The 19,408-nt window shown below is 47.8% G+C and overlaps 1 protein-coding gene and 1 long non-coding RNA gene across 2 annotated transcripts in view; one reads left to right on the forward strand and one right to left on the reverse strand.

Moving 5' to 3' along the window:
• The first annotated feature begins 493 nt into the window (after positions 1 to 493).
• On the forward strand, positions 494 to 18,850 carry LOC113602255 (uncharacterized). The gene is made up of 3 exons (XR_003423637.2): positions 494 to 2,461; positions 11,619 to 11,771; positions 18,397 to 18,850. It is a non-coding gene; the product is annotated as an uncharacterized LOC113602255 (long non-coding RNA).
• Positions 2,742 to 19,408, reverse strand: part of PIAS2 (protein inhibitor of activated STAT 2) — a 144,821-nt gene continuing 128,154 nt past the window's right edge. Inside the window, exon 15 of the mRNA XM_053205544.1 lies at positions 2,742 to 2,804. Within this exon, the coding sequence (XP_053061519.1) occupies positions 2,757 to 2,804 (48 nt within the window). The 3' untranslated portion in view covers positions 2,742 to 2,756. The remainder of the gene's footprint in view (positions 2,805 to 19,408) is intronic.

Genomic DNA, 19,408 nt, shown 5'->3' on the forward strand with positions numbered 1-19,408 from the left:
ATCATTGTTGAAAACACACACGCACGCACAATTAAGCCAAGAACAAATGTCAACACTGGCACAATCTGCTAAATTACTGATAACTGATGGGCATTACTCATGCTGTGAGCATCGTCTCCCATAGAAAATGAAAAGATTCCTTTTTAAAAAAGACCTTAGAGATTCCTCCTGGTTTAAGGAAGCTGGGGTGTGTACTGTAACGGCACAACCACAGCCTGCCAGATTATGTAAGTGACATTCCAACCATGTGTTCAAGGAGTTTGTGATAAGTACACGCTGTTCTTGTGCCTCTTTATATTTGTGTGAACAAGACAGGCTCCAAGAGGCTGATTCCTGGTTTGGGGACACTTTGTCTGTGATGAAGGTGTCTTGCAGCCACTGAGCAGAAATGCCCGGTGATAACCTCATACTCTAGAGAGACGGGGCTTGCCATCGCGTGATCCAAATGCAGACACCGGATCCCGCTTCTTCCGTCTTGCTCTCGGTAGGTTATTATTACAGAATAGAACTAGAATTTAAACCCCCTTGTTCAGTTCCCTCACAAAGTACGAGGGGCCTTCGAAATAACTTATTAAGTGATCCTGAACAAGGCTATGAAGTCACGTTTTGGCCTTCACGTCTCCAGCCTGAGAGGGCGCTTCCTCTGGTCTTAGCACCACCTCCCAGGGATTCCTTTCCGGCACCTGCCCCGATTTACCCGGTTTGTCTCCACAGGTGGAGACATGCTTCTTGTTATTAATCCACAACGGCTCCTGGATCGCAGAGCAGAAAGACCCATTCCCCTCTTGGGAATGTCACGCTCCCACAGGTAGCCGGAAGCAGCTATCCTATTTATAATGAGGTCACTCCGAACGCGTTTAGATGACACGGTATCTTCTTTGCTCACCTTAAAGGCCAAGCCCTGGGGTAGAAACACTGGGCTCAGGTTCCGCCCTTCGAGGAGCTCTGACAAATTCAGCTGAGACAATGTTTTCCACTTCCAGCCCAGTGCAGGCTCCTCGACACCTTGGGGGTCTGTAGAATACTAAAATTTCAAGAGGATGCCCTGTGAATACAGCTGCTTAGAAATGTTTAGTGTTCCTTAGACACCTGAAAAGCGAAAAGGGGTGAGTGCCCCACTATGATCATCCATTTCTAATTTTTTTTAATGTTTATTTTATGGGGGGGAGGGGAGCAGAGAGAGAGAGGGAGACAGAGACTCAAAGCAGGCTCCAGGCTCTGAGCTGTGAGCACAGAGCCCGACACGGGGCTCGAACTCACAAACCGAGAGATCATGACCTGAGCTGAAGTCGGACGCTTAACTGAGTCATCCAGGAGCCCCTGATCATCCATTTCTAAAACACCAGAGGAGATTCCCAATCCCAACGCCATGGCCACAGCAAAGTGTCTGTCATTTCACGTCTGTCCGAGGTTCTAAAAGCTCCAGGCTTTCAGTGGATGTGGTGGGAGTGTCCACAATGTGGTATCACGTGACGTGCCAGGGAACTAAGAATCAGTAATTCACAGTCTGTGCTCTTGAAGGAATATATGTGGCAGTGAAGAAGACAGAGCTCTTAGTAGAAGTATGCCTCTAACCCAACTGGGGTGGCAGGGTGGGGCGTGGAGGAGCGGGAGGAAAGGCAAAGAAGGGGTCCAAAAGAGGTGGTGCTTGCCGTGAATTGTGAGGCGGAAGGATGATGAGCCAAGGAGTAGGGCAAGAGGAGCAATGTGGACAAAGCCTGGCAGTGGGGGACACGGCCCGTGCGCTGAGTGTGGCTGGAGAGGTGAGGCCGGGTGAGTGGGCAGGAGCCACAGCATGGGAGTTGGGATTTTATCGGTGGAACTATTGCAAGACTTTAAGAACGGGAATAATATGATCCGATTTGCATGTTAGTTAAATCCAGCCTCCCGGTCTGTAGAGAGCAGTTTGAGGGAGAAACGCCTGAAAAGGCATGGACGTGACAGCCTCTCTTTTCCCCAGCCGCCATCAGACCCCTCCCCGCTGCCGCAGGCTCACGTACCCGCCCTGGGCAGGCCGCCCCACCATTTCTGTCTCATTGCGGTACTGGTACCGACTTGAGAAGGAATTCTCTGCCCCCTTGCAGGGGAGCCGGCAGAGGGTAGAGGCACAGGATTACGGCCTTATGAAAGCTGTCTCTGTACTCAGCGCTTTTTCATCCTACTCGTTTGGTAGTCATGGAAATCGGGTAGGCGTGGTCAGCGCCCGTCCACTGCACACGCTGCAGTCGCAGAGCTGGTCTCTAGGCCACTCTTTTTGCCACTTTCTGGGGTTCCCTCTGCTCCACAGATTCCCGGTGCAGAAATGCTCTCTTCCTCCTCCCTCTGAAAACCCTGCCTTTGGGAAAGGCTCTGATAGCTTCCATTTATATCCTAGTGTTCCCGATGGAGAGAAGCTTAACCCGAAGGATCATCTGTGCCTGTAATAAAGGTGATGTCCTATGAGAACTGCACTCAGAGCAAGGTAAAGAAACCCACAGGTGACCATCACCTTGACCACATCCTCAGATGTTTTCAGTGCAGTCGAACGGGGAGTGGTTTTCTAGAGAAATACATACCCGATATTATAAGTAGGAGTTAGTGGAAATAGGATTTGTTTTAAAGGAAATTTCTCGTCAGCCAACAATGTCAGTACTTACACTGGAAAAACAACAGAGTTGATGGAGTCTGCCGGAACGCCCTGGAAACAGATCATCGTTCACAAGTGTGGTCACCAGTGTGACAGTCCGAGCCCAGCCGTGTTGTGGGTTTGCCACCACTCATAGGCCAAGTAGACAGTGTGTATGCCAGGGGTCAGGAAACTTTTTCTGAAAGGACCAGACAGTAAATTCTGTAGGCTTTGTGGGCCATACAGTTTCTTTTGCACATGACTCTGCTGTTGTAGTGTGAACGTATCAACGATATAGAAACAAATGAGTGTGACCAGAGGTGGTCACAGGCTACAGTTTGCTGCCCCGGGTCCATACTATGTGATTTGCAGAGCCCCATGCAAAAAGTCTTACCCACTGAACTAAGGAGTCACTGTGGAAGCCATCCCCCCATGTTCAGGCATTATGTCTACAAAGGCCTGTTAATTATAACATGTTAATCTGTCATCCACCATCAACACGTTTGCACAGACTCAATTACCCTTGAAGTACAGCCTGGAGATCCTAGGATGACATTTCCATGCATAAAGTGCCCTCTCACTTTGACCATCTGCTCCATAAATACATGCCCCTGGTCACCAGGGACTACTGAACACATAGATGGGTTGCTTGGTGAGACTCTATCTCACTTCTGGAGACAACAAATTCTTGTGTCCTAGAGGTCATTGTGTTAGTTAAGATCTTTTGACCAAAGTAACAAAGGCCACAGAGAAATTTATTATCCCACATACCAGAAAAACTGGAGGTGGGGCAAGGATCTACAATTGGGTAAACAATATTTTTAGAACCCAGATTCTTCCTATCCTCTACTCTGCCATCTAAAGAATAGGCTTCTTTGTAAGAGTGTCCTCATGGTCATATGATAGCTGCCGTCAGTAATTGGGAAGATAGTAGGAAAGAGAGAGAGAAGAAACCCCTCCAACCTAGACCAGTAATAATCACCAGAGGGATGCCATGTGCTGATTGGCTTACATTAGGTCCCCGAGCCAATCACTGATGAGGGGATGGTATTCTCCTACTTGGTTTAGTCTACTGAGAACCCTCCCCAGGAGCCAGGGTCAATTCCGGAAACCACATGGCTGCTTACACAGATGGAGATGGAATGATGCTGGAGAGTCAACCCCCACGTGCACCAATCAAGAGCAGCATTTTTTTCCACTTACGTTTCCTTTCCTCCTTTTGATGGACCACTGTCGCTGTGATTGAGTAGTGTTGACGACAAACAAGACAGTGAGAAGATGTGCCCTTTTGATGGACCACTGTCGCTGTGATTGAGTAGTGTTGACGACAAACAAGACAGTGAGAAGATGTGCCCTTCTGATGTCCCAAAAATGTTGTTTTAGAACCATGAAGAGCATCACCTGTGGCCCTGTGTCCTGTCCATCTCCCCAAACACACACACACACACATACACACACACACACACACACACACACACACACACACACCTTACAGGTTCACTGATGCTAGCTAGCATCTCTGACTATAATCACCAAGCTATTAGTAAAAGAAAGAAGCCAGGCAACAGGTCAGCCAAATGACAAGTGTGGAAACAGATTATGTTTATGTCTGAATGACTTGGTGTTTGGCTGCAAAGGCTGTGACATGCTGGAGAAAGCAGCTGCCAGCATGGTGGTGGGAGGGGGCTGCAGGACAGCAGGAAGGAGCTCAGGATGGGGAGTCAGAAGAGACATGCTTCAGGTCACAGCCCTAGGAGCTCAGGAAAGACATCTGCCTTCTCTAACCCACTAGCGTCCTCACGTGTAAACTGGAAAACATGGTATCTAGCCCTCAAAGTAGGAGTTTGTGGAGATTAAGTATAAAAATGTAAAAGCATGTTGTAAGCTATAAAGCTGTATAACTCTAAGATAAACAGCATTATTTACAATGGCCGGAGATAGAGATTTCACAAATGTTGAGTCTCAACATGTCTCTGAAGGTGGTCAGGTGTCATCAGCGGCCTCCGTCTTCCCCTGGCAGCACTGACTACTCCAAGAGCCCAGAAATGTCTGCTGCCCATAACAGCATCCACCAGACCCGGATCCGCCCCCTCCACTCTCCTCCTCCCGAAACTTACCCATCTCAAGTCTCACTGTCCCATCTCCTTAACACACATCTGAAACTAACATAAGGAAGTGTGAAACGGTGGGACAGCACAGCCTTAAGGGTCAGAAACCTGAATTCTAGATCTGGCTGTAACACTAACTGGCCACCTGAATTTAGGCTAGATTAACCTATTGGTAACCATGGACTTTGAACCTATAAAATAAAAGACAGTTGTGGTTTTTCTAAAACTTTCTCCAGCGTGGAAACCTAGCTTCAAAGCAAAAACGGTGCTCCGTGCCTGCCATCCTTCCCTCCATCCTTCCTTCCTGCCCTTCTCGGCCTGAATGGCAGCGCAGGGGCTTTGCCAAAGCATAGTTTGAAAACCAGTGAGCTAAATGATCCCTCAAGGGCCCATTCATCTCTACAGTCTCTAACTCAGTTTCTACTTCTAAGACAAATTACTTCACGCTAATGTGAGAGGCACTATAATATGGTTTTGTATTTAAGTAGGCATTCTCATAGATGTATGCTTTTATGAATTAACAAATACAGATGGAATTTCAGACACCATGAACGTGAAAGAGGCCATTGGGAGACTCCCTGATCCCCTAAAATCACTCGATTTGGGTTATCCATCCAGCTTTCACATAGGGCCCAATTTTGAAGCAGTTAATGGCATTTTTCAGGGTGGTGAGTGACCCAGTGGTGGTGAGGCTTCCCAGTTTTGGACCCGCCTAAGCCTGGGCTCCCATCAGCTCCATGGTGAACCGCGAGGTCCAAGGAAGACAAAGGAAAGTCATCGTGTCTTTCACGTGACAGGGCGGGGAGGAGTATGAGTTACAATCCGGTACAGAAATCCCTCAAGTAACAAAGCTTCATATACACATTTTTTTTTCCTGTGACATAACAGATATTCAGAGGTAAACAACGCGAGGCTGGGAGAGTGGCTCCATTCAAAAAAGTCTTTGAAGATCCAGGGAGGGGGGACCCGTGACCAGTGGTGGGTTCCATGTCAGGAACTAGTCAGCCACGAGGAGGGGGCAACAATTCCCAGAATGTCAGTTCTGGGATCTATACATTGGTCCAGACTCTCGAGAATTTTACCAGAGTATCTCCAGATTCTGCAACATAACTTTTAATGTCATTTGAATAGATGCAGATTAGAGCTGCATAAGTAATCGTGTATGAACTTTAAAAATACATTTGTTCTCAATAACTATATGCTACAAGGTTCCTATTTTCTTTTTGACCTTTTTAAGAAGTCTAACATATGTACAGAAAAGTACGCAAATCGTGGCACACAGCTCCACGGATTATCACAAAGTGAAGACACCCGTGTCACTACCGCTAAGAAAAAGGAAAGGAGGAAACTGCCGGTCCCCAGAGCCCGCCTCGCGCTCCCCTCAGTCTCATGTGCCCTGTCCGGTTCTTTCCTTCTCAACTCTGTCCTATCCTTGTCTTCTCTTCTGCTTGCCTCACTCCCCCGGCCTCTCAGAAACCCGGGGAGCAGGTGGTGGTGGTAGTGATATGTTGGGGCAATTTTGCCTTCTGGCACAGTGGCAATAGCATGACTTTTGGAGCCACATCTACCAAGATCTCGATCGTAGGTCCTCTGATCAGCAGTTTTGTGAATCCAAGCAAGAGGCGGAAACCCTCTAATACCTACCCAAGCACTGGCCGGTGGGTCAGACCACAGTACTGCAGTATGCCGGGCACTGCGCGCATGGTGGCCCATGTGACCGTCACTGCGTTTTCATTTTTATTCTTTTTGTTGGGCCCTGTGAGGCAACACTCATTATTTCTATTTCACAGATTAGTGCCAAGAGGCACACTGAGGCCAAATGACTTGCCCGGGGCTGCATAGTGTGGGTCGGCGACACAGCGAAGGCTAGACTCGGAGCTCTGAGTCTGGGCCGGCGCACAACCTAGAGCCGTAGCCCTCGTGACCCAGAGGAGCTGAGACCAGGGAGGCAGATCGCACGTGCCTCCGGGCCCACAGCCACCCAGAGGCTTGTCTGGCCCGGAGGTGCCTGGTTCTTCAACAGATTCCCTGTCACCCTCATAGTCATCTCAGCCTCGCCAGAAGGTTTCCTAAACAGACACACAAATGCCAACCTTACGGCACCTGCTAATAAAAACTGCCTCAGCAGGAGTGAGTTCCAGGGGTGCCTAATAATAACTGCAGACACGGAGGAGCAAATGGCTGGCCGTGCCAAGAGCGCGTGGGACCCTCCAGGACCAGACAGAGTGTGGGGCAGTCAGGGTCAAGGCAGCGTCTGCAGCCAGGACAGGGGCGGGGCCTGGAGCTGGCAAACAGGGCACCTGGCGGGAAGACGAGGACAGTGAACCAAAGTCAGGCCCCATCCCGGCTGTGCTGGCAACGCTGGGGCAATTCATGCCATTACCCAACAAACACGACTCGGAAAATGACCTGGGGAAGGCACTGGGTGATACCTGGCTACAAATGGTTGGGGGGCTCAGAGGAGCATTCCTCTCCCCTCCCTAAGGTGTTGAGGCATTTATTTAGAAGGGGCCAGGTCTTTCCTTATATTAGAGACGTAAGACTGACAAGCAAGTAACCCTAGGAGAGGAGGCCTAGGGATGTGTCCAAAGTGACGTACAGAGGACAAGGATGAGAGCCTCCCCTGGAGGCAGCTGGCTAAGCCCTGTGGCTTCTCCTTGTCCACTCTAGAAGCCTCTCCTCATCTGGCCCCGTCCTGTCACAGCTCCTCACCTGCTCTCTGCAGAGGCTGTGGAACAGCAAAGTCAACAGCACAGGCACTCGCCATGTTATGGGCACTGCTCGTGGTATTTCCCTGCCGGTAAGTCATTTAATCTCCCTTGAGTGACAGTGGATGAAGGGGAGGAGCTATTCTCAAGCCTGCCTGTACACAGGAGGGCACAGATGCGCCATCCAAGGTGACAGAGCTAGTAAGAGGAGCAGATGGGATCCGGACCCAGGCCATCGGGTCCTAGAGCCCACCCTTCAGCTTCTGTGTTGATGTCACTCAGCAGGGTGCTGGTTCCCTCGATTCTCATGTTCTCTCCGGTGCCACGGAACCACAGGGCCCAAGGCAGGGTCATTCTGCTCCTGGGGGGCCCTGACTGAGCCCTTCACACCCTTTCAAGGCTCTCATCACAAGGTCCCACCCTCTTCTCAGCCCGGTCTGTAAACTCAGTGTTTGGCACTGAGGCTGGCTGCCTTCCCCTCCGCCTCGCCGCCGGCCACCAGGCTGAGGGTTTGGGTGGCCAGCCGGAGGATGCAACCAGCAGCCAGCCTCACGGGCCTCCACCTCTCTGCACTTGCACGGTGGCCCCAGCGCGGGCCAGGCACAAGAGCGGCGTGGCCGAGAGCTTGGGCTCTGGGGTCAGGCTTCCTGCGTTCTAATGTTGACCCAGCCAGTTACGTTTTGCTCCCTTGGAGAAGTTTCTTGGCCTCTGTGAGCCTCAGTTTCTTTCTTTATGAAATAGGTTAATAAAAGAAGCTCCCTTCCAGAGTTATGCTAGGGATTGAGATTGAGCCCACTATCACCTACTTAAAAAGGCAGTCAGCTGCAGAGGAAGCATTCAGGCAATGTTAGTGCTTACTGTGACCGCAACTTGTCAACCAGCTCTGAAACCATAAAATCAGAAATTCTACTTTCTAACCACAACTTCCCGTTTTCAATTTAAAAAAAATTTTTTTTGATGTTTATTTATTTTTGAGAGAGAGAGACAGAGAGACAGAGAGAGAGAACGAGCAGAGGAGGGGCAGAGAGAGAGGTTAGACACAGAATCCAAAGCAGACTCTAGGCTCTGAGCTGTCAGCACAGAGCCCGATGCGGGGCTTGAACTCATGAACCGTGAGATCATGACCCGAGCCAAAGTCAGATGCTTAATCGACTGAGTCACCCAGGAGCCCCTGGTTGTCCATTCATTTTTTTTTTTAAAGAAATTTTTTAAAAATTTTAATGTTTACTTGAGAGAGAGAGAGAGAGACAGAGACAGAGTGTGAGTGGGGAAGGGGCAGAGAAAGAGGGAGACACAGAATCGGAAGCTGGCTCCAAGCTTGGAGCTGTCGCCATGGAACTCGACGCGGGGCTCAAGGTCACAAACCACAAGATCATGACCTGAGCTGAAGATGGACACTTAACCGACTTAGCCACCCAGGTGCCCCTTGGGTTTTCATTCTTAAAGATCTTCTGCCCACAGTAGCCTACTCTGCTGTGCTAGTGTGCCAAGGGCTGGAGTCCCCATTCTCCAGTGTACTGGCCACCCCGGCTTCTTGTCCTTTCCTGCTCCGTTAAGACCCCACGGGTGATCCCTTTACTGACATTCTTATAATTACCCACAATTTCCTCATGCTTGGTCTGTTTCTATTAGGATTAGTTTCAATGGTATATCATAGAAAACCCCAAATAACAGTTCTTAAAATCATTAGTGTATTTTCTCTCTCACATAAAAGAAATCCAGAAGTAGTTAGCGCACAGGTGGGATGGTAGGTCTAAGTGCCTCAGGGACCTGTGCTCCTCTTCTCTTGCTGTTTTTTGTTGTTGTTTTTTTTAAGCACATTGTCTCCTTGTCCAAGATGGCCGTTAGAGCTCCAGCCACGGCGTCTCCATTCCAGACAGCACAATGGAGAAGGAGAGCCTCCCCAACCAACACCTTCCTCTCCCATCCCATCAGCTTGAACCCAGTCACATAAGCTCACCTAGTCACTGCTTACCTCCTGTCCCAAATAAGAGGGAAAAAGAGGGAGGATGGTCCTACCACTGTACCTCCCTGGCCAATCCACAGCCAGTGATGATTTCACCATCTACTTCTGTTTCCAGGCTGGCCTGCTGCTGGAGAAAATAACACAATCATGCTGACACACACCTCTGTAGGCTGTGGCTTCTAGCCCAGCTGAGCCCCCCACACTCCTGGACAAGGCCTTTTTTCCTCTCTTTTGCATGCCTCATGGCAGTTATTCCAAGAATTCAGTCACTTTCCTGAAACACTCCTCCCACCCTTGGCTCCCTTCCTCCTTCCCTCTCCCCTGTTTAGATATCCTTGTCATTCCTCTGAAGCAGCTCTAGCTGCAAACAGAGGTGACCGTTGCCCTGGCCGGAGCAGACCTTCTCTTTCCCCTGAATCCTACAATCAACAGGAATAAACTGATGAGAGGCCCTAACAACTACCCGTTTCATCTAGAAACTGTGTCTTTAACCACAGCATCCATGCTTCACTCCAAAGGAGACTCCCAGGGGAGGTCAGAGGCCCCAAGCAGGCCGCCTCGGGATGCTGCAGGGGCAGTGGTCCCCCCAGCAGCTGACGGGCCTCAGAACAGAGAGCGATTCCCCCCGAAGAAAGCTCGGCATCCTTTGGCTCCCTCAGACCCCCCTGACACTTGTGCCAGTCCCTGTCCTGACTTCACAGTGGCCCGAGGGCACCAGGCGCACCACCCACCTCTGCAAAGAGGCAAAATGACCTGGGAGAGAATGTCAGTATTTCCCCACGTTGAGGGGACCGTGTCCATATTCTTCTGGAAACGTCCCCTTCGAGTTCCTGGCTGCTTATAAGGAGCAGGCTGAGTGCACACGCCCCTGGGTTTAGGGGCTGACGGAGGTAGCCCCACCCTTCAATAGATGCGGGGGGGGCCACCAACCCCTCCTGCACAAAACCTTGGTTCCCACCCTGCCGGGAGGGCGTGGAATTGGGGTGCTGCTCCGGGGGCTCACGCGGGTTCTCGCGGCCCCAGCCGCATCCACCGTCCTCCACCGCTCCCATCGGGGCTGATGAGGGCTGGGGCCAGGAAACTGCTCAGGGGCTAAGGGTTCCTACTCAGTGTGAGAAGTCTGCCTTACAGGTTGCTATAAAAAGGAGCAAAAATAACAGAGGTGCCTCTTCGTCTGTCTTTATGTTCCCCGTTTCACTTATCACACACATCTTGCAATAGCTACTCATTTTCACATTTTCTTCAGTCACTTCCTCCCTCCAACGTGAATTACCTAAAATAACAACCTCTCAGGGTCAGCCTCAGCCATGCATCACAGGCAGCTGCTCCAGGGTAAGGACTGTGCCCAGAAGAAGCCTCGGGTGACCACTGCCCCATCACCATCCCCCAGACTCTCCAGCCCATCAGCGGCACCATGGCCTTTTCTGCAGGCGGAGGCAGTGCTGAGCGAGGAGGCCTGGGGACTCACCTCCCACTGCAGAGGCCGGGATGACATTGGAAACTTTCCTGTGGGCGAGGTGGGCTAGGGGAGCAAGAGAGAGCAGGACACAGGCCATCTGGCATGGAAGGAGCACCTGACCAGAGATAGGACCTGGGTTCTGGCCTAATACATTCCGTCAGCATGCTGTGTGACCATGGGCAAGTTGCATCCCCTCTCTGGGTCTCAGACTCCTCATCTGTAAAATAAGAATGTGTGAGGGTCCTTCCTGAGCTGGGTCCATGCCCGGAGCCTCTCCAGCATTCAGTCCTGGCCCCTAAATCTCTCTCTTCTCCATCCCTCACCAATTAGGCCTGTCAATGCCTTAGTCAACTGCCTATTCATAATATGTTGTGCCTGGTCTAATGTAGTAGACCCTGGACTGTCCCCTTCCAACTTCCCCCCAGCCTCTAGAGTCTGTTCTCCACACTGCCATACTGTTTAGAACCCATCAGGGGTGCCTGGGTGCCTCAGCTGGTTAAGCGTCCAACTCGTGATTTCGGCTCAGGTCACGATCTCGCGGTTTGTGAATCCAAGCCCCGCATTGGGCTCTACACTTACAGTGCGGAGCCTGCTTGGGATTCTCTACCCGCCCCGCCCCCCACCCCACCACCAACTCTCTCTTAAAATAGATAAATAGACTTCAAAACAACAACAACAACAACAACAACAACCCACCAGGCACTCTCCACTGCAGTCAACTCTTTAGCCAGGCAAAGATTATCACTGTCCTACTCTACGTCTCTTTCTACAGCTTCCAACCTCATTCACAAATATTTATGGAGCACCTGCTATGTGCCAAGCACTGTTCCAGGAGCTCCGAATACAGCAACAAACCTTCAAGACTCAGTTCAGTTGTCACGACCCCTGAAAAGCTTTCCCACACTCCTTCATGCCTACCTGCAGGGTGAGTTCATGGCTTCTCCCTCTGTGTGTGCAAGCTGCCACGCCTGTCAGATGGCGATGGTGAGATAGCGGCTTCCTTGCTGTATCACCAATGGGCATACCTAGGGAAGTTATGTTCCGTTGCTCTTGGCTGAATGTGATGGTCAGTTTTATGGGTCAACTTGGCTGGGGCCAGTACCCGGTATTTGGTTGAACACTATTCTACATATTTCAGTGAAGGTGTTTTTCAGATGAGATTAACATTTAAATCAGTAGGCTTTGAATAAAGCAGATTACTCTTCATAATATGGGTGGGCCTCATTCAATCAGTTGAAGGCCCTAGGAGAAAAAAGATCCACCTTCCCCGAGGAAGAGGAAATTCTGCTTCTGGACTGCCTTTAGACTAGAACTGCAACCAGATCTCTTCCCGGGATCTCCAGCCTGCCGGCCTGCCCTGCAAACTTAGGACTCACCAACCCCCACCATCACGAGAATCTATTCCTTAAACACACTCTCTCTCTTTATATGCACACACACACACACCCGATTGGTTCTGTTTCTCTGGAGAACTCTAATACACTGAGTGAACGATTCTACCCTTGTTCCCACCCCCCCCCCCCCACTTATCTGGTACCAATGGCTAAAGAAGGTGTAGGAGGAGTAGGAGGAAGGGGAAGAAAAATGGATAGTTTTTTCATATGCTTATTAGCCTTTTTTTATATCTTCCTTTATGAAGAACCTACATAGGTCTTTGGTTCTTTTCATTATACTGTTGTCTTTTATTGTTGATTTGTAGGAGGTTTTCCAAATATATTCTGGGTACACATTCTTTGTCAGATATAAGTGGCTTGTAAATATTTCCTCCTGGAGTTCGGTCTGTGTTTTCAATTCTTAATGTTGTTTTTGATTAGTAGAAATTTTTAATTTTAATGACGTCCAATCTATCCATTTTTTTGTTATGATTAGAGACTTTTGTGTTCTAAGAATGTTTTCTATAGAAGCTTTACAGGTTCACCTTTTGCACTTAAATGTATGGCCTACTTCAAATTCATTTTCCGGCATGGCATGAGGCAGAGGTCAAGGTCCACTTCTGCTCCATAAGGACATTCAGTATTCCAACACCATTTACAGAGAAGACATTCTTTTTGCCTGTTAAATTCATTTAGCGTTTCTGTTAAAAAGCAAGTTATACTATATGGGTTTACTTCCAGATTTGATATTCTATTCCATTTATCTATTTAGTGATCCATATGCCAATACCATATTGTCTTACCTATTATAATTTTATATGTCTTGAAATCTGGCAGTATACATTTTCCAACTTCAATCTTTAAGACTGTTTTTCTTATTCTAGGTCCTTCTGCAATTTCATGTACATTTAAGAATAAGCTTATCAGTTTCTGCAAAAAGCCTAATGGGATGATAATTGGGATATCATCTTAACAATATGACATCCGGACCAAATTAAGTCTTCCAATCTATGAACATAGAATACCTCTCCATGTATTCATACCTTGAGCTGCAGCTATGTTCTGTAGTCTTCAGCATAAAGGCCTCCCGTGTCTTTTGTTAAATTTCTTCCTAATTATTTTTTCTGATATTATAAATAGCATTTTAAGAATAAACTATTCTTAGAACGGCTTTAGATTAAAATGTTTATTAATGTTCATTTATTATTTTTGAGAGACAGAGAGACAGAGTGTGAGCAGGGGAGGGGCAGAGAGAGAGAGAGAGAGAGAGGGAGACACAGAATCCAAAGCAGGCTCCAGGCTCTGAGCTGTCAGCACAGAGCCCGACGTGGGGCTCGAACTCACGAACCACGAGGTCATGACCTGAGCCAGAAGCTTAACCAAAATTGCCACCCAGGCGCCCCAGAAAAGCTTTAGATTTAAAGAAACATTGCAAAGGTAGGACAGAGACTTCCTCTATAGCCCACACTCAGTTTCCCCTATGGTGAACAGATTACATTAGTGTGGTGCACTAATTATGGTCACAATTAATGAACCAATATTGATATGGTGTTACTAACTAGAGTCTAGCATTTTTTAATATGTCCTTAGCTTTTACTTAAAATCCCTCTTCTGCTCTAGGATCCCATCCCGAATGCCATATTACATTTAGTTGTCAAGTGTCCTTAGGCTCCTCTGGGCTGTGACAGTTTCTCGGACTTTCCTTGTTTGTGATGACAGTTTTGAGGAGTACTGCTCGTGCGTTTTGTAGAATGCCCTTCAGTGGGGTTCATCTGCTGTTTTTCTTGTGATTGGACTGAGCTCACTGGTTTTTGGCAAGAAGACCACGGAGGCAAAGTGCCATTTTCATCATAGCGTGTCAAGAGCACATATCATCAACATAACTAATCACTGTTGATTTTGACCTTGGTCACCCGGCTGAGGTAGTGTTGGTCAGCCTTCTCCACTGCAAAGTTACTCCCCCCCGCCCCCTCCATACTAGACCCTTTGGAAAGAAGTCAGTAAGTGCAGCCATACTTAGTGGAGAGTTATGCCCCACATCTCTTAGGGTAGAGTATAAATTACTTGGAATTCTTCTTCATGGGCCATCTGTCCTCCCCCATTGATTTATTCGCCCTCTACATCCGTGGTAATGTATACATTAGTTGCCACCTGTGTCTATTCTTTGGTGACATTTCTGTTCAGATATTTTGCCCATTTGATAATTGGGTTGTTTTCTCATTCTTGATTAAATGTTTACACATACATATATATTGTATTTGTTCTTCCAGATACACGTGTGTTTTTTGCAACTATTTTCTCCCAGTCTGTAACTCATCTTTTCATCCTTTCAACGGTGTGTTTCGAAAAAAACAAAAAACAAAAAACCAGAACTTTATTTTAATGAAGTTCAATGTACCTTTTTTCCTAGTGGGTGTTTAGGGTGTTGACTAAAAATTCCCTGCCTAACAAGAGCTTAAAGATGTTCTCCCTGTTTTCTTCTGTCAGTTTCACAATTTCAGGTATTACAGTTAGGTCTGGGACTCATGTTTTCTTGACCAGGAATTCCTTTGTTTAGAGGCAACTGTTGATAGTTGGCATTTCCATGCAGTTTTGTTAAGCCGATGCGGTTCACAGTGTTTGAGGACACTGCCTTTAAAAATCAACAACGACAAACACAACTGTATTTTTCAGTTGGCAGTTTTAGGCTCACAGCTCACTTGAGCAGAAAGTACAGAGAGTTCCCATGCACCCCCCCGCCTACCCCCTCCCGACATGTACAGCCTCCTCCACCATCAACACCCCCTCCCGGAGCAGGGAAGTGTGTCCCTGTCCCTGCACAGGCACATCATTATCATCCAGTCCATAGTTCATGCCACAACAGTTCACGTGGTGTTGTCCAGTAGATGGTTTGGGACAAATGTGTAATGACATGTATCCACCCTTAGAGTATCATACAGCGTAGTCTCACTGCCCTAACATTCCTGTGCTCTACCTATTTATGTCTCCTCCCTCACCCCTATCCTTACCAACCCCTGATCTTTCTACTGTCTCCATACTTTTGCCTTTTGCAGAATGTCATAGAGTTGGAACCACACAGGATGTAGCCTTTTCAGATTGGCTTTTTTTTCACGTAGAAACGTGCATCTACGTTTCCTCCGTGTCTTTTCACGGCACGGTAACTCATCTCTTGTCAGTGCTGAGTAAACATTCCATTGTCTGGATGTGCACAGTTTATCCTTCCACGTCTTTATTGATTCCAAGTTTCGGCAATTATAGCTCAAGCCGCTATAAACATCTGTGTGCAGGTTTTCGTGTGGACACAAGTTTTCTGCTCCTCTGGGTAAATACCAAGAAGCACGATTCCTGGATCATCTGGTATAAGAGGATGTTTCATTTTGTGAGAAGTTGCCAAGCTGTGTTCCAGCACGGCTGTGCCAGCAATGAATGAGACTTCTTCTTGTTCGACATCCTCGCCACCATTGGGTGTTGTTAGTGTTTTGGATTTGGGCCATTCTAATAGGTTGTTTTAATTTGTAGTTCCATCATGACATATGATCTGGAGCATCTTTTCGTATGTTTACTTGCCATCCGTATGTCTCCTTTGATGAGGCCTCTTGCCCATTTTTAAATCGAGTTGTTTTCTTCTTGTTGAGTTTCAAGAGGTCTTCGTATATTTAGAGTAACGATCCTTTATCAGAGATGTCTTTTGCAAATATTTCATCCCTGTCTGTGTCTCGTCTCCTCCTTTTCTTTACAATGTCTTTTGCAGAGCAGGAGTTTTTCGTTTGAATTAAGTGCAGCTTGTCAACGATTTCTTTCGTGGATTACGCCTTCGAGGTTGTAGGTAAAAAGTCATCGTCATACCCAAGGTCATACAGATTTTCACCTGTGTTATCTTTCAGCACATTTGCCTTTCGCGTGTATTTCTGTGAGGTTGTTGCCTATTTCTCCAAGAAATCATAAAGACCGTGAGGTTTTAAATCTCTGTATTCTCCACAGCACCTTGCATACGGTAGAATGATAGCTGAACAGGCCAGTTTACCAACAAGGAAAAATGAAAGTCTCATAATTCCAGGCTGAACCCTACCTTTCTGGCTCCACAGTTCTCTCTGTACACATGCGGGTAGAAAAATAATGACGCGAGATCACAACAAAATTGTGAAGTCCTGGGAGTCTTCTGTATACCCACCCTCCCTTTCCTATGACCTTGCCACCCTAGGCGGCCTCCATGGTTTTCTCATCTTTTTGCTTGGTAGCTGTCCAAAAGAGGAAAAAAAAAAATCATCTGTGCTTGAAAGCAAAGCTTATTCACAAGAATGCTTGCCAGTTTCTTTTATGCCATGAAAACATTTTTCTCTCGTAAAAGAAATGAGAAGCATTAATAACGAGATGAAGAAGGTCTTACGGGCATGTTGCCCTAAAATCATGCCATACCTAGCACTATTCCTGAGGAGTATGGGGCAAGATCTGGGTCTGTGCCCTGAAATGTGTGTCTGTGTGTGTCTGTGTGTGGGCGTGCAGGAAAGAGAGACGGAGACATCAGCTAAGAGAATACGATTAATAGTCAATAGATTGGAGTGTTTACAAAGGGAGAAGAGAAAAAAAATGTAATGAGTTGTCAATATAAAAATGATACTAATGGCAGTTGTTCAGAACTGCTTTGCCATTTCTAGCAGATTGTCATGCAGCATTAAGTACAGAAATCAGTGATTTTTAGACCCTTCTTCAAAGCATAGGTTTCTGCGGCCGTGCTCCCAGGGCCCCACCCCCATTCCACCTCTTCCTCTACTTAGGAGATGTCATTTGAAACAAAGTTTCACCAAAGATGAAGGAAAGAGAAGAGGGACCAGGGGGGAAACCATGGACATGAAAGATGAAATCTAGAGTAGATAAACTTGTGACTTGGATTAAACTTTTTTCTCCCGTTCAAAAAAAAAAAAGCAGCACAGTACGAGGGTGTGACCAGATATTACAATGCATTACAAACGCTCCATAATGAAAACAGTATGGTAGGGGGGCACCTGGGTGGCTCAGTTGGTTGAGTATCAACTTCAGCTCAGGTGATGAACTCGCAGTTTGGGAGTTCGAGCCCCACCTCGGGCTCTCCGCTGTCCGTGCAGAGCCCGCTTCAGATCCTCTCTCCCCCTCTCTCTGCCCCTCCCCCGCTCTCACTCTCTCCCAAAAATGAATAAACACTTGGAAAAAAAAAAAACAGTATGGTAGTGATACTTGAATGAATAGATTACTAAAAGAACAGAATCGAAAGTCCAGGAATAGACCAAAACATGCACAGCCATTTGGTAAACAGTGGAGACAGCTTATAAAAGAGAGACAGCTACTCTGAATCGTGAAATGATCCTTGACAGGGAGACAAATGAGAAATCTCTCGAATTCTTGGAGGAGGTACACTCTGAATGGGGCCTCTACTTTTTCTCCCCCTACCCGTGATTTTGGGTTTGCCGGACCTAAAATAAAACACAGCACTTGTCGTAATCGTGTGTTCTTTTCTAAATTCAGATAATTTGGGGCAGCTGGACAGCAGGCTGAGTTCCTGCTTCATTAAGTAAGTCTCCGTTCACCAGAAAGCCCTTCAAAGCTGCTTGCCTCGGGCCCTCCGGCCTCAGGCTCCATGTGCCTCCCTCTGCGGGGCCAGCCGTTCCTGGGCAGTGAGGCAGAGCTTGTCCAGAGGCCAGAGGCCCTTTCCACCCCTCACACAGGCCAAGGCCCAGTTACTGTTAGAGCAGAGAACAGGTCTCCATGCGGCTACCACTCTGCCTGGCTCCTAGCCCCTGAGTTCCGACTGGCCTGGGGTGCGGCGTGGCCATCACAGATTTTTAACTCCCCTCCAGTTTGTTTCAAGTATGTAGCTAAGGTAGAGAATGACCATCATAAATTGTAAGGCATCTTTCTTTCCATAACGTGTGGTACATCGTTCTCTGGTGCTGGGTGGTTAAGTAAGAGAATATATGTAAACGGGCTTTGAAGCTACAGTGAATGTCACCTATTAGTGTCATCAGAACCTGCAGGGTGAGGGTGACAGGATGAGGCTCTCAGACCCTCGGATGCTCCCATTGTAGCTGCTGTTCGGTGACACGTCGTGCTGGGCGGCAGCCGGGCCTTCAGTTACCAGTGCTGATTTCAGATGGACCGACCTCCTCCATGTTTTTCCTAATAACTCGCTTGCTCAAATTACAGGGGTTGTCGCCGATCCCTCGTGGGAGTTCTCAGGTGAGCAGGCTTCGTGAGCCAAGAAGCATCCCTGCTGCCCAGCCCGACCCTGAGGGTTATAGCTGCCTCTCTCCTTTTCCACGACTGCCCCTCCCCAGAAAGCACAGGCTGATGCTGTTTCTGAAGAGCCATCCATTCCACGACTCAGGTCTCCACACTGCCTCGTGAGGCACCTTTAAAACACTTTCGTTGTAGCCAACTTGGTAATATGTTGTAGTTTTCCACCTAATTATCAGTCTAAACCTAGTTTATTTAAAAATATACGCACTTGGGGTGCTGGGTGGCTCAGTTGGTTGGGCGACTGACTTCGGCTCGGGTCATGATCTCGCAGTCTGTGAGTTCGAGCCCCGCATTGGGCTCTGTGCTGACAGCTCAGAGCCTGGAGCCTGTTTCGGATTCTGTGTCTCCCTCGTTCTCTGACCCTCCCCCCGTTCATGCTCTCTGTCTCAAAAATAAATAAACGTCAAAAAAAATTTTTAAAAATATATGCACTTTACTGCACCCCAACGTTTATAGCAGCATCATGTACAATAGCGAAGATATGGAAGCAGCCCGGTGTGCATCGACTGATGAATGGATCAAGATGTGGTATGTGTATGTATGTGTACACACACACACACACACACACACACACACACACACACACTGGAATATTACTCAGCCATAAAAAAGAATGAAATCTTGCCATTTACAATGATGTGGATGGAGCTGGAGGGTATAATGTAAGTCAGAAAAATAAGTCAGAGAAAGACAAATACCATGTGATTTCACTTATATGTGGAAAACAAAACAGAACAAAACAAATGAGCAAAGAGAAAGGGAAAGGTGGCGGCGGGGGCGGGGCAGGGGGGGGTGCGGACAGGCAAATCAAGAAACAGACTCTTAACTTCAGAGAACAAACGGATGGTCACCAGAGGAGAGGTGGCTGGGGAGATGGGTTAAACAGGTGATGGGGATTAAGAGTGCACCTGTTGTGATG

The sequence above is a fragment of the Acinonyx jubatus genome, chromosome D3, assembly GCF_027475565.1.
Source record: "Acinonyx jubatus isolate Ajub_Pintada_27869175 chromosome D3, VMU_Ajub_asm_v1.0, whole genome shotgun sequence".
Classification (NCBI taxonomy): domain Eukaryota; kingdom Metazoa; phylum Chordata; class Mammalia; order Carnivora; family Felidae; genus Acinonyx; species Acinonyx jubatus.